The 14893-nt window shown below is 37.1% G+C and overlaps 1 protein-coding gene across 1 annotated transcript; it reads left to right on the top strand.

Moving 5' to 3' along the window:
* Positions 1-286: 286 nt before the first annotated feature.
* Positions 287-14579, top strand: colgalt2a (collagen beta(1-O)galactosyltransferase 2a). Its single transcript, XM_067363254.1, has 12 exons — positions 287-516; positions 2146-2259; positions 2412-2529; positions 5559-5693; positions 8441-8645; positions 9163-9282; positions 10440-10513; positions 10644-10750; positions 10912-11044; positions 12674-12801; positions 13016-13222; positions 14151-14579. The coding sequence occupies exons 1-12, from the start codon at positions 287-289 to the stop codon at positions 14392-14394; spliced, it is 1815 nt and encodes a 604-aa protein (XP_067219355.1). The 3' UTR covers positions 14395-14579.
* The last annotated feature ends 314 nt before the right edge of the window (positions 14580-14893 follow it).

Genomic DNA, 14893 nt, shown 5'->3' with positions numbered 1-14893 from the left:
GCTGGAGGGTTGAATTTTTGCGTTAAAAGTACACAAGCAACACTTCTTTAAAAAATCTACTACTATACATACATATTGGGGTGCACTACAATCTTTTTTTTTATTTTTTTTATTTGCTGTGTTTATTCATTCATTTGCATTTAAGTGTATGCTATTCTTTTACAGTTCTTTCAGTCAAATGAGTGTACTTGCATATAGGCAGAACAAACTCAAACCTCCCCCATCAGTGTGTCTTCACATTCTCTGACTGGTATCAGCACGGCATGCTTCTGCACATTCAGACGCTATGACAGACCTAAGAGCATCTAAAAAGCTTCTGTTTGGACTGTTACTGTTACAGACATGGCTCGGCTTTATTCATACACTCATTGACCTGGAACCTGTTCTGCATGAGACATCTCTTCTCAAACCCAAAGTAGTCATTGCCATTTTGGCCCGTAACGCTGAACACAGTCTTCCTTATTTTCTGGGATGTATTGAGAGACTGGATTATCCCAAGGACCGGATCTCTATATGGTAACTCATTTTTGTTTCATGTTGGTGGCATATATCCTTTCAAATGCATGTTTTTCACATTTTTGAACTTTAAAATTGTAATAACATTTTATAAGGAAGACATATAATGGATTAGGACGTATAGGAATGTATGCATCATGGCAACACTTGCATTAATAGCATCCCTCATTATTATATTTAAAAAGAATAACAGATCATCATAGCAATTAAAGCACCTTCATGCATACTCACATTTGAATCTGCATACTGATCTATTAAGCATTACATGAGTTTAATATCTTATTGCTGAAAGTTACCATAATGTGTTAGTACTATTATAACACAGTCTAAGATATATAATACATGTGTCAGTGGTTTTGTATTTGACCACACACTGAAGTGAGCACTAGGCTTTTAATTACACCTTAGTCTGAAATATCCTGGAAAGCTTGAAAAGTAAATATGACAAGAATCACAGTGAAGTGAAAGAATGTGAAAGGAGAAAAGAAGGAAAAAGTGCAGGCAGTTTGCACTCCAATAAGTAGGAAAACATGTGACCAATAATAATGTATTCTAATATGATTTATTTTTATATTAATAATAAAAAGTATTATTATTTGTAGTAATATTATTATTTAATTTTTTTAATTAATTGATTTTGATTTTTTTTTTCTTTTTACTTCTGTGCACCCCCTTGTAGACACTACGGAAGAGGATTAGGGCCAAGCAATAATAAAAAAATAAAACCATCTCGAGATTAAAGTTGTTAAATTTCGAGAAAAAAATCGTTAAATTTCGAGAAAAAAGTCGAAATAAAATGTTGAGAATAAACTTGTTAAATTATGAGAAAAAAACTCGTTAAATTTTGAGAAAAAAGTCGAGATAAAATGTTGAGAATAAAGTCATTAAATTATGAGAACCATTCGTTAAATTATGAGAACCATTCGTTAAATTATGAGAACCATTCGTTAAATTATGAGAGAAAACTCGTTAAATTACAAGATAAAAATTCGTTAAATTACGAGAAAAAAACTCGTTAAATTTCGAGGAAAAAGTCGAGATAAAATGTTGAGAATAAACTCGTTAAATTACGAGAAAAAAGTCGTTCAATTGCGAGAACCATTCGCTAAATTATGAGAACAAATTCATTAAATTATGAGAAAAATGTTACATTTCGAGAAAAAAGTCGAGATAAAACGTTGAGAATAAACTCATTAAATTATGACTTTATTCTCAACATTTTATCTCGACTTTTTTCTCGAAATTTAATGACATTTTTCTCGTAATTTAATGAGTTTATTCTCAACATTTTATTTTGACTTTTTTTCTCGAAATTTAACAACTTTAATCTCGAGATGGTTTTAATTTTTATTATTGCTTGGCCCTAATCCTCTTCCGTAGTTGACCCCTGTAGGTCACTGTTCAAAAGAAATAAATATCTTCTGTAACTTAAGAAATGTTTTTAATGTTACTTTTGATCAATTTAATGATCAATAATCTTTGCTGAATTAAATTATTCATTTCTTTTAAAAAAATCTTACTGACGCCAACCTTTTGAGAAGTAGTTTTATATGACAAGATGATGATGTTAATAATAAAAAGAATGCTAAATGCTAATTCTGGTCCTAACATGGACTTTCTGTTTGTCAGGGCCGCTACCGATCACAATATTGACAACACCACTGCAATGCTGCATGAATGGCTCTCTGGAGTGGAGAGTTTGTATCATTCGGTACAACTGCAGACGATGAAGGAGGAGAAGAGGTGACAACACATGCACATTACATTCTTTTAGAGCTTCTTTACCATAAGTAACATAATGTTGAACAAAATTAATATATGTATAAAGAAGGAAACATCTCATGTGTCTGTGCATACTGAAGCATTCAGTTCTCATTCATTATAATTATTTACAGTTATTATGTAGATGAGCTGGGTCCTAAGCACTGGACGGAGTCTCGGTTCACCCATGTGATGAAGTTGAGGCAGGCTGCGCTCACATCAGCTAGGGCACAATGGGCAGACTACATTCTGGTGAGATGACATCTCCTTCTGTGCTGATCTTAGGTCAGCTGCTGGTGTCCCTATATGTGTGTTACAACTGTCTGTATTATCATATCGTAATTAAAGGGTTAGTTCACCCTAAAATGAAATTATGTCATTAAGTACTCACCCTCATGTCGTCCCAAACCCATAAGACCTTCGTTCATCTTCGGAACACAAATTAAGATATTTTTTGATGAAATCCAAGGGTTTCTGAACCATATAGTGATCGCACATTTTGAGGTCCAGAAAGGTAGTAAAGACATCGTTAAAATAGTCCATGAGGCTACAGTGGTTCAACCTTAAAGGGTTAGTTCACCCAAAAATGAAAATGATGTCATTAATGACTCGTTCCACACCCATAAGACCTCCGTTCATCTTCGGAACACAGTTTAAGATATTTTAGATTTAGTCCGAGAGCTTTCTGTCCCTACATTGAAAATGTATGTACGGCATAGGCGTAATTTGCGTGTGGGACGGGTGGGACATGTCCCCACCACTTTTTGAAAGGGTAGATATTGTCCCCACCACTTTTTGAAAGGGTAGATATTGTCCCCACCACTTTTTGAAAGGGTAGATATTGTCCCCACCACTTTTTGAAAGGGTAGATATTGTCCCCACCACTTTTTGAAAGGGTAGATATTGTCCCCACCACTTTTTGAAAGGGTAGATATTGTCCCCACCACTTTTTGAAACATTTCGCGGCATCTCGCGGATATGTAATACAAAAGAAATACCTCTAGTTGATCATGAATTTGTGTTAATAATAGGCGATCTGGCGCTAGAATGTGTTGTTTTTGAAATCATGTTGAGTGCTCGTTGTCGCTGTTATCAGAGGCGCAACAGTGTTCTCTTGGCGCTCGTGCACACTGCGCAGTGTTCACACGGACGAGCGCTTAACTGTTGCAGAGACTCTCTATTTGTTACGTTGAATCACAAAACAAAATACAAATAAACGTGTCCCTGCTCTTGATATACAATCACTGATGAACATCTTTGGTTTTAATGAGAGAAAAAAAAAAAAATCATACATGGTTGGATTCGAACCCAGAATCTCTTGCATGCTAAATGAAAATAATGCCACCAGTCCATCAGGACAATCTATTTTCAGCAGCGGATCCACGTATTTATTAACTAATGTACATACTCTCGAGACATATTGTATTATAGCAGATGTAAGGAAGAAAATATCATATTAATTTTAATATTATATTATTATTATTGTAAAAATACAATTACAATACCCCCCCCCCACACACACACATACACATTCCTGTCCCACCCACTTTTTAAAACAAAGTTACGCCACTGATGTACGGTAGACTGTCCATGTCCAGAAAGGTAATAAAAACATCATCAAAGTAGTCCATGTGACATCATTGGGTTAGTTAGAATTTGTTGAAGCATCGAAAATACATTTGGGTCCAAAAATAACAAAAACTACGACTTTATTCAGCATTGTATTCTCTTCCGAGTCTGTTGTCAATCCGTGTTCATGACTCCGCAGTGACGCTGCTGACGTGTTATCTGGTACGCCCGAGCTTCGTTTACAGTCTGAGGGAGACGCATGCTGTATTCAAGCTATTCTACATTGTTTGTATTTTGGTTTTGCTATATTTTTATACATACCAGAAAACACGTCAGCAGCGTCACTGCGGAGTCGTGAATGCGGATTGACAACAGACCCGAAAAAGAATACAATGCTGAATAAAGTCTTAGTTTTTGTTATTTTTGGACCAAAATGTATTTTCGATGTTTCAAAAACTTCTAACTAACCCACTGATGTCACATGGACTACTTTGATGATGTTTTTATTACCTTTCTGGACATGGACAGTGCACCGTACCTACATTTTCAATGGAGGGACAGAAAGCTCTCGGACTAAATCTAAAATATCTTAAACTGTGTTCCGAAGATGAACAAAGGTCTTACGGGTTTGGAACGACATGAAGGTGAGTCATTAATGACATAATTTTCATTTTTGGGACTACTAACCCTTTAATGTTATGAAGTGACAAGAATACTTTTCGTGCGCAAAAACAAAATAACAACTTTATTCAACAATTTCTTCTCTCCCTTGTCATTCTCCAACAAAGCTGTTGTAGTGAACACAGTTCAGTGCCTTCATGTTTACGTGTGAACGCCGGCTCAATATTGATTGAGGACACATCCAAAATGTACACTGTTTGAGAACCACTATAAGGCCTCTAAATTACCAACATGATCAAAACTTTGCTGAAAAATCTGTTGTACAAAATCTACTGCATTCTTCTACATTCTGATTGATAGTTTATACTTTTTAGCAAGTAAAAGGCCTTTTAGTATACTTGAAAAAATGTCCCCCTTCAGGTTATGGTATGTTTGTTTTTGCAGTGAAATCTTTACTACTTAAAGTAAATAAATAAAAAAATAAAAAAATGTTTTATTAATATTTCAAGGTAAACACTTACTGATTATCAATTGATTATCCATCCATAATTTTTTTTTTCCCGAAAAAGCATGATGTATCATATTTGTAATATACTAATAATAATAATAATAAAAATCATAAAACAAAATCATAAGCATTTAAATATAAAAGATATTACTGGAAGATATTGAGAAAACATATTTAAATGCATTTATATGCAATTTCATCGTTCTTTTTTCCATATAAAAATCAGCAACTGCACAAAATTGCATATTTCTGCTCGGTTTGCGCATCTGAATAAAATTGAGGTGTTTTTTCCCTCGCAAGTATGAGATCCATATTCTCACTATATCATATTAGCCATAAAAGCCTGATGCTCAAAACACATATGCGAACTTTTTCCTCCAATTTTTTAAAATATAAATGTTCAATAAACTGTTTCATTTAAAAAAAAAGAAGATTTTCCTTACTATTATTTCATGTCAAAAGTGACCATTATCTTCCAAATTAAAATTCTTTTTATTAATGGATGGGGAAGGGGATGTGTCATTTGAGTTGAATGATCATTTTTGAAAGGGTTGTATGATTGTTTTTGTGATTTGTTCTCTAGTTTGCAGACAGTGATAACCTGCTGACAAACACAAAAGTGCTGAACCATTTGATTGCTGAGAATCGGACGCTGGTTGCTCCAATGCTAGAGTCAAGGACACTTTATTCAAACTTTTGGTGTGGTATGACCTCACAGGTAAAGGCTACTAAAGGTTTCATTATAATAACTTCCATGCAAATGCTGCAAATCCAGGAGAACAGTGTGGTCAATAATCAGGTTTTATGGTCAATAGGACCCAGTATGGTACTTTCAAACCACGATGGGTGATTGTCAAAAGCTTTACTCAATTTGCATTTAAGCACTAGGGCAGGTTTTGTGGTGGCCATTCATGATTATAGCAGGTCAAGGGCGTAGATTTGGTTTCAACATTGGGGGGGTTGAACGTATGCTGCCTGTTTGTTTTTTTGTTTTGTTTTTTATATTAAAAAATAATAACCTGTTTTATGTGTAGTGTTATTGGATCTATCTATCTATCTATCTATCTATCTATCTATCTATCTATCTATCTATCTATCTATCTATCTATCTATCTATCTATCTATCTATCTATCAGAACTTTATGAAATGTATGTATAATCATTCATCAAATTCTAACATAACGGTGATTCTAAAAAGAAAGAAATTATGTTAAATATTGAAACCGCCAGTAGGCGGCAGCGATTCGCTTTTTTATTGAGTGAGTGAGTCACTTAAATCGTTCATTCAGCCAATTCGTTCAAAAGTCAGATTAATTTAGGAAGAAAACAAACACCGATGTGAATATTTTTGTCATTGATCATTACCCAGACACTATTGAAAAATGAACAAACAAAACAGACGGCTGTTTTGGTAACTGGTTACAGTTACACTGATAGTTATGGCTACATTGTAATGGATTAGCTAGCTAAAATATGAGTGTATTACAAAACATTCTCATACCTCCTTCTCAGTACATGCTTTATTCTTTTTAACGGACCAGCGGTTTAATATAGTTGGCTGGGCAGCGGTTCTCTTCATTTTTGGTGCTACCCGCGCTGTCTCATTCAAACAGTACAGCTCCACTCGCGTTGTTTTGGTGAAAGAGCGAGGCGCGTTGGTTGGGCGTTACCAATCGGTTCAATGGAGGGGGAGAATATTTTTGTCTAATTTATTATGACAAACTCATATTTGAATACAAACAAAATTATTGTTACAAAATAAATGAATTCTACATATTTTTCATTTGATCTGCTGTGATTTTCATGTTGAAATATTGGGGGGGTTGTAACTGAAGCATTTGAATCCCCCCCACAAACTACGCCCCTGTAGCAGGTTGTGTACATTGAGGATATGGAGACGCATCATTCTGAAAGTTATTGCCAACAGAGACCCAACTCCCAATTGTTCATGACACCAGAGACGCGAGTTAATGTGAAGAAGTTTTGCATTCCGCCCCATTTGAAAGTTCAGTTTTGGTGAACTCTGTATGACGTGACCAATTTTTTTTTTAATAATCATGTTCAACACAGGAATTCCTGGTGGAAAAACTACATTACATTAGATTTTGCAATGAAATCTCCATCAACCAGATAATTGAAACCCACTTTCATAACAGTCAGTCTCCACAACCTCTAAAAATACTTAAATGTTTGTGCATACATTGCAATAACAACATAATCAACATCTTTCCCGCATTAATGTCCTTTCCATGTAATCTTAAAGGGTTAGTTCACCCAAAAATTAAATTTCTGTCATTTATTACCCTCATGCTGTTTTACAAGTCCTTCGTTAATCTTCGGAACACAAATTAAGATATTTTAGTTGAAATCCGATGGCTCCGTGAGGCCTCCATAGGGAGCAATGACACTTCCTCTCTCAAGACCCATAAAGGTACTAAAAACATGTTTAAATCGGTTCATGTGAGTACAGTGGTTCAATATTAATTTTTATAAAGCAACAAGAATATTTTTGGAGCGCCAAAAAAACAAAATAACGACTTACATAATGATGGCCGATTTCAAAACACTGCTTCAGGAAGCATCGGAGCATAAATGAATCAGTGTATCGAATCTGCTGTTCGGAGCGCCAAAGTCACGTGATTTCATCCGTTGGCGGTTTGACACGCGATCCGAATCATGATTCGATACACTGATTCATTTGTGCTCCGAATCTTCCTGAAGCAGTGTTTTGAAATCGGCCATCACTAAATAAGTAGTTATTTTGTTTTTTTGGCGCACCAAAAATATTCTCATCGCTTTATAATATTAATATTGAACCACTGTGCTCACATGAACCGATTTAAATATGTTTTTAGTACATTAATGGATCTTGAGAGAGGAAATGTCAATGCTGGCTATGGAGGCCTCACAGAGCCATTGGATTTCAACTAAAATATCTTAATTTGTGTTCCAAAGATTAACGAAGGTTTTACGGGTGTGGAACGCCTTGAGGGTAAGTAATAAATGACAGAATTTTCATTTTTGGGTGAACTAACCCTTTAATGCTATATATTATGTTATATTAATCAAAATAAAACTGATATAGATTCAACTTTACTGGTATTGCTGATGTCACGTGAAATGAATTGCCCTAATACATCATGTCATTCCAAACCCGTAAAACTCTTCAAATGTCCAATTTTTTTATGAATCATTTGAATGAACAATTTGTCATTTGTCACCACCTACTGGCCAATCAATGTAACCTGTAGAATGTGAGGACTGGAACTAAAAATGTAATATGAATAACTGTTAAACAATACACTGCAAGTTACAAAATATTCCAGTGTTTCGTAAAAGTTAGTTAGAATCAGATATTATTCATTGTTTCTCCTTTTGTCTGTATAATGTAATTTGAGCATTTTTTTCGATGCTCTGAATCTTTTGTGAATCTTGAAAATGTTAAGCATCTTTTCCTTTCTGCAGGGGTATTATAAGCGAACACCACATTATGTACCCATTCGAAACTGGAAGCGTACTGGTTGCCACCCAGTTCCCATGATTCACTCCACAATGCTGATAGACCTGCGGCGCAGTGCTAGCAGAGCCCTGGCCTTTTACCCTGTGCACCATTACTATCTTTGGTCCTTGGATGATATCATGGCTTTTGCATTTTCTGCAAGACAAGCAGGTAACAATTTCATTATACCTGCATTTTTGACAATACAGTACTCTATTCTACTGTACTTTACTATAAGTATGATTAAAGAGGAGCCTATATGTTATTGGCCCGGTTTCACAGACAGGGCTTATGCTAAGCCAGGATTAGGCTTTATTTCAATTAAGGTATTTAAGTAGCTTTTATAAACATACCCTAGAAAAAAAAAAAAAAACATTACTGGTGTGCATCTTGAGACAAAACAACAGCTCTGACATTTTGTAAGATATGTCAGTGCAAGTTACTTTATGTTAAAACAGTTCAAACATGCATTTTAGTCTAGGACTAGCTTAAGCCTTGTCTGTGAAACCGTGGGATTGAGTCGCAACCTATGCTTGATATTTATTTACTGTTACTGGAAGAACGTTTGTTCATAACCTTGAGAGAACCTTGCCAGAATGTTCACTAAAGTTCCCTTTTAGCTGGGTCTGACCATTACTGAAATATGTGTGATATGAATATGACTTTTTAGATGTTATTATCTTTACAGGTGTGCAGATGTTCTTATGTAACAAAGAGCATTATGGGTACCTGCCACTGCCTTTGAAGACAAAGCAGACTCTGGAGGAGGAGGTGGAGAGCTTCAGCCACACTGTCACCGAGGCACTTAGTGTGTATCACTAAATCTGCTTATTCACAAAACAATATGAAGATTTGAAAAAGGTCTTTACAGGCAAAAACAGCTTTTAAGCTGAGAGTCTTTCTGCTGATGTACAGTGAGGTGAAGTTAAATACAATAGCCTATTAGCACAGTTTCTTTGAGTGAATAAACTGTGAAACAAAGGTGTGGGCCATCTATTCACCACTATCCCTTCATGTTCTACCTCGAGCTTACACAAACACTTCATTGTATGCTTTTCCATATAGTTTTCACAGGAAAGAGAGAGTTTTCACTCCTATGTGACATCTCTGACACATTCTTTCTCCTCTTTCTGACCCTGTCTCCTGTCATTAGATTAGCTTCATTGTACCTTGTAGGCGAGGGCGATATGAACAAAATCTTATGTCAAGATACAAGTAATTTTATTTCACAATAACGATATATCATGATACAGTTATTTTTCTTTAAATAAGGTTTTGATACCAATATTTTTGCTCCCATTAAAATTTCGCAATTCTCGTCACCAATTTTAAAACAAAAAATTAATACTAGCCTAAGAAAAAAAACAATACTAAAACAAACAAGTCACCAAAAGAACTTAGTTCAGTACTCCCAGGCTGTATGAGCAGCGGCTTTATGTGCATACTTTTTAGGTGTGTATAGTTTGTTTGTTTGTTAAGTATACTCACATTAAGCTGTATGTAGACTATATAGCAAATCTCAACTGTGTGATTATTATATAACTGCAAAATATAAACTATATTTATCACCCAGCGATATATATTTAAAAGTTGGGTAGTACATCTTAGTACCACCTGCATACATACTTACCTACAGCAATATACACTATATATGAAATCACAGGTTTGTGATTGTTTACATCATCACAAAATGTAAACTGTATTATTACTTTTTCTGCATAGTACACTCACATAGGAGATACAAATGATAGCAAATCTCTGTTAGATCTGCTGGAATTCAATTAATAAAAGAATAAAATATGAATTAACTTAAACCACATTAAATTATCATTCAAAATGTGTAATCCAATCAGCAAGCACCAATTTTTATAAATCACTAATTCATTTAATTTCTATGACCTTCTTATACCAGAAAATGTTTCTTTGTGTTTAAAAGACAAATAACCTAAAGTTTATCTTCCTCAGTCGACTTCAACATGGAAAATTCACATTATCTGCACATTGCTTCCAAACCCAAAGACACCATGGCATTCAATCAGGTATACTGACGACTGAAATACTAAATGCAGAATATTGCAAAAAATTGCCTCTTCAGTCTGTGTCCATGTGCAACATTCATTATAGGAATCAGAATGTAACAGTTAGGGCATTATTTTCTCCTCTTATTAGGTCTACTTGATTAATCTAATGCGGCGGAAAGATCGCAGAGATCGTATGCTGCAGTCGTTGGAGGTGCTGGGCATAGATGTCACCCTCATTGATGCAGTGGATGGCAAGTATGATATTATAACCCACACTTTTGCATCAGACACAATGTCAACGTTTACACGATTATTTGTACTGTATGTCCTTTATCTCTGCTTCACTACGCAAATTGTATTTTTCTATTAATCCAAATGCCACTGTCAAATACGACTTCTTGTTTCTCCTTTCCTAGAACCTTGAATTCATCTCAGCTAAGGGCTTTAGGAATTGAGATGCTCCCTGGATATAAAGATCCTTACTCTGATCGTGTGCTAACTAAGGGTGAAATTGGTTGCTTCCTTAGTCATTACAGCATCTGGAAAAAGGTATACAGCAAAACATGCCCTACAATTTGCTGATACATTAACATGTGTAACCGGTCCTATTCTATCTGCACCAAGCGGGATTTGAATAGGCTTCTCCAGCATGAGAGGCAGGCATGCTAACAAGGACGCTAAAGATTACAGTCTCTAGGATCAGTTGCCAGCTTGCCTCTTGAGACCAGGCAAGTGAGGTTTACAAGCACAGCTCTTACTAGCTGGCCTGTGTTACACTCCCCCCACCCCCCCCCCCCCCCCCACCCCTAAACCTCACTCCCATCCAGGTCACGGCACCAAATGTAACCGGTCCTACTCAACCCACTCCAAGCGGGATTTGAACCCACTGGGAGGCGGGAGTGCTAACAAGGACGCTAAAGCTCTTACTAACATGGCTTCGTTTCACTCACCCCCCCTAAACCTCACTCCCATCTGGGGTCATGGCACCAAATGTAACTGGTCCTATTTGACCCACTCCAAGCAAGAGTCAGCATCTCCAGCTTGGGAGGTGGGCGTGCTAACAAGGACGTTAAAGACTGCAGTCTCTAGCGTCAGTTGCCAGTGCGCCTCTTGAGGCCAGAGGAGTGAGGATTATAGTCACAGCTCTTACTAACATGTCTTCGTTATGCTCATCCTCCCAAACTTTATTCCCATCCGGGGTCATGGCACCAAATGTATCTGGTCCTACTTGACCCGCTCTGAGCAACATTCGAATCAGCGTCTCCGGCTTGGGAGGTGGGCACGCTAACAAGGACGTTAAAGACTGCAGTCTCTAGCGTCAGTCACCAGTGCTCCTCTTGAGGCCAGGCGAGTGAGGATTATAGTCACAGCTCTTACTAACATGGCTTTGTTACACTCACCCCCCCAAACCTCATTCCCATCCAGGGTCATGGCACCAAATGTAACTGGTCCAACGAGACCTGCCCCGAGCAAGATTCGAACAAGCGTCTTCGGCTTGGGAGGTGGGCGTGCTAACAAGGACGTTAAAGACTGCAGTCTCTAGCGTCAGTCGCCAGTGCTCCTCTTGAGGCCAGGGGAGTGAGGATTATAGTCACAGCTCTTACTAACATGGCTTTGTTACACTCACCCCCCCAAACCTCATTCCCATCTAGGGTCATGGCACCAAATGTAACTGGTCCAACTCGACCCGCTCCGAGCAAGATTCAAACCAACGTCTCCAGCTTGGGAGATGGATGCGCTAACAAGGACGTTAAAGACTGCAGTCTCTAGCGCCAGTCACCAGTGCTCCTCTTGAGGCCAGGGGAGTGAGGATTATAGTCACAGCTCTTACTAACATGGCTTCGTTACACTCACCCCCCCAAACCTCATTCCCATCCAGGGTCATGGCACCAAATGTAACTGGTCCAATGAGACCTGCCCCGAGCAAGATTCGAACAAGCGTCTTCGGCTTGGGAGGTGGGCTCTTGCTAGCTTGCCTCCAGTACACATGGACTCTTGTGTACAATGGTGTTAAATGCAAACTACATTCTTAAAAATAAAGGTTTTTCATTGGCATTTATGTTTCTATGGAGAACCTTTAACATCCATGAGGGCTTTCCACTGCACAAAAGGTTCCTCAAAGTGGACAAATGAGTCACTTTATGTGCATGAATTATTTTTGTTGTGTGTCGCCCTCAGGTGGTGGAGTTCCAGCAACAGCAGGTGCTCGTACTGGAGGATGATGTCAGGTTTGAACCCAACTTCAAGAGCCGCCTCAACACCATCATGGAGGATGTAAAACAATCAGGCCTCCAGTGGGACTTAATGTGAGTTGTGGTTTTATTATGATAACTTCATAGTTCCCTATTCTGCTTTCCGTCATTAAACAGATCCATCACCATAGCTTCCACAAAGTGGTCCTGGTTTTCTTAAGGGTCCACAAATGAGCATTTCATTAACAAAATATATTAAATTTCCATTGATAATTAGACATTTGCGCATCTTCCCTTTCTCCGTTCCATCTTTCCTCTTCTCTTTAAGTTATGTGGGGCGTAAACGATTGCAAATTAAGCATCCAGAGCGCTGGGTGGAGGGAGTGAAGAACCTGGTGAGTCCAGATTACTCTTATTGGACACTAGGCTATGCCCTTTCACTGCAGGGGGCAAAGACGCTTCTGGAGGCCCAGCCCCTCAGCAAGATGCTGCCCGTGGATGAGTTTCTGCCCGTTATGTTTAACAAGCACCCCAAGTAAGTGTAGGTAGATATTAACATTTCTTAAAAGGATAGTTCACCCAAAAATGACAATTCTGTCATCATTTACTCACCCTCATGTTGTTCCAAACCCATAAGAATAAAACCTGAGATTTCTCTCTCCATTGAAAGTACATTCCACCCAAATGTTGATGCTTCAAAAAATTCATAAAGAGCTTAAAATTCTGAAGAGCTTAATATAAGCACATTTAATTTAGGCTTTTATTTACATATAAACTTTGATCAAAGCACATACATAGAATACATCAAATATGATAAATGGCAGCTCAACCGTACTTGCTTGATGTGAGAACAAACCTCATTGCTTCTTGCAGAAGCTCAAAGTGCTTGCAAGACACACGAAAACAAAGCGTAATGATTCTTGTGCATCAAACTTGCAGTTGAGTTTCCGTTTACCATATTTGATGTGCTGTATGTATGCACATTGATCAATGTTTAAATGTAAATAAAAGACTAAATTAAATCTATTCATCATAGAAAGCATAAATTGTATCTCGTCAGAACACATTCGGATTAAACCACTCTATTCGATATCTTCGATAACAATTTTTGTGGAATGGACTTTCAGTAATGGACAAACAGAAATCTCTTGATTAAAAATATCTTCATTATGGGTTTGGAATGACATGAGGGTAAGTAAGTGATGACAAAATTTTCATTTTTGTGTGAACTCTCCATTTAAGCATTATTATTTTTTATTTTTTTTCATAAACTAAGGGATGAGTCAAAATGACTGTCTGTCAGAATTGTGTCCTGACCCAGGAACATTTAAGCAATAATAATGTAGCAAGTCACTATTCTCTGCATTATCATTAAGAGTTGCACTTATAATAATTACTTTTATAAAGGCATATAGTGTCAATTTCTTTCTGTGGGCTAACTGTAGTGTTCCCTCTGTCTGTAGGGAGGAATACATGTCTCATTTTAAACCGAGAGACTTGAAGGCTTTCTCTGTAGAACCCTTGCTGCTCTTTCCCACACACTACACTGGGGAGTCGGGGTATTTCAGTGACACCGAGACCTCCACCATCTGGAATGATGAGACGGTGGCCACTGACTGGGACCGCCATCACGTCCGTGGAGACCGCAGTCGTGGTGATAAGACCCCCACGCCCATCTCTGAGAGCAACCTGAGAGATGAACTATGATTAAGCTCTTACAGAATCTGGTTACACTTTATTTCAAAGTGTCCTTGTTACAGTGTAATTATACATTTAAGCGCCGAGTAATATTAATTAACAACATGTACTTATTATAGGGTCCATGTTAGGGTTTTGTTTCATTTAGTGTTAGTTGCATGTAATTATGCACAATGTATAGTTATTACTATTGTAAGTACATGTAACATATATGTAATAAGGACAATAAAATAAAGTGTTACCCAGAATACTTAATGAACATGTCAAATGTCAGATTACAGCACAAAGAAAAAAAAAAAAAAAACATGGACCTCAAATAATGTGGATTCAGTGAGAAATTATATATTTTTCTACACACACACACACACACACACACACACACACACACACACACACACACACACACACACACACACACACACACACACTGCCGTTCAAAAGTTTGGGATTGGTAAGATTTTTAATGTTTTTTGAAAGGCTTATTTGATAATGAAATAATTTATATTGT

This window comes from Chanodichthys erythropterus, chromosome 16 (genome assembly GCF_024489055.1).
Source record: "Chanodichthys erythropterus isolate Z2021 chromosome 16, ASM2448905v1, whole genome shotgun sequence".
Lineage (NCBI taxonomy): Eukaryota > Metazoa > Chordata > Actinopteri > Cypriniformes > Xenocyprididae > Chanodichthys > Chanodichthys erythropterus.
Note: the sequence above shows the minus strand (reverse complement) of the source record. Positions and strands in the feature narration are given on the sequence as shown.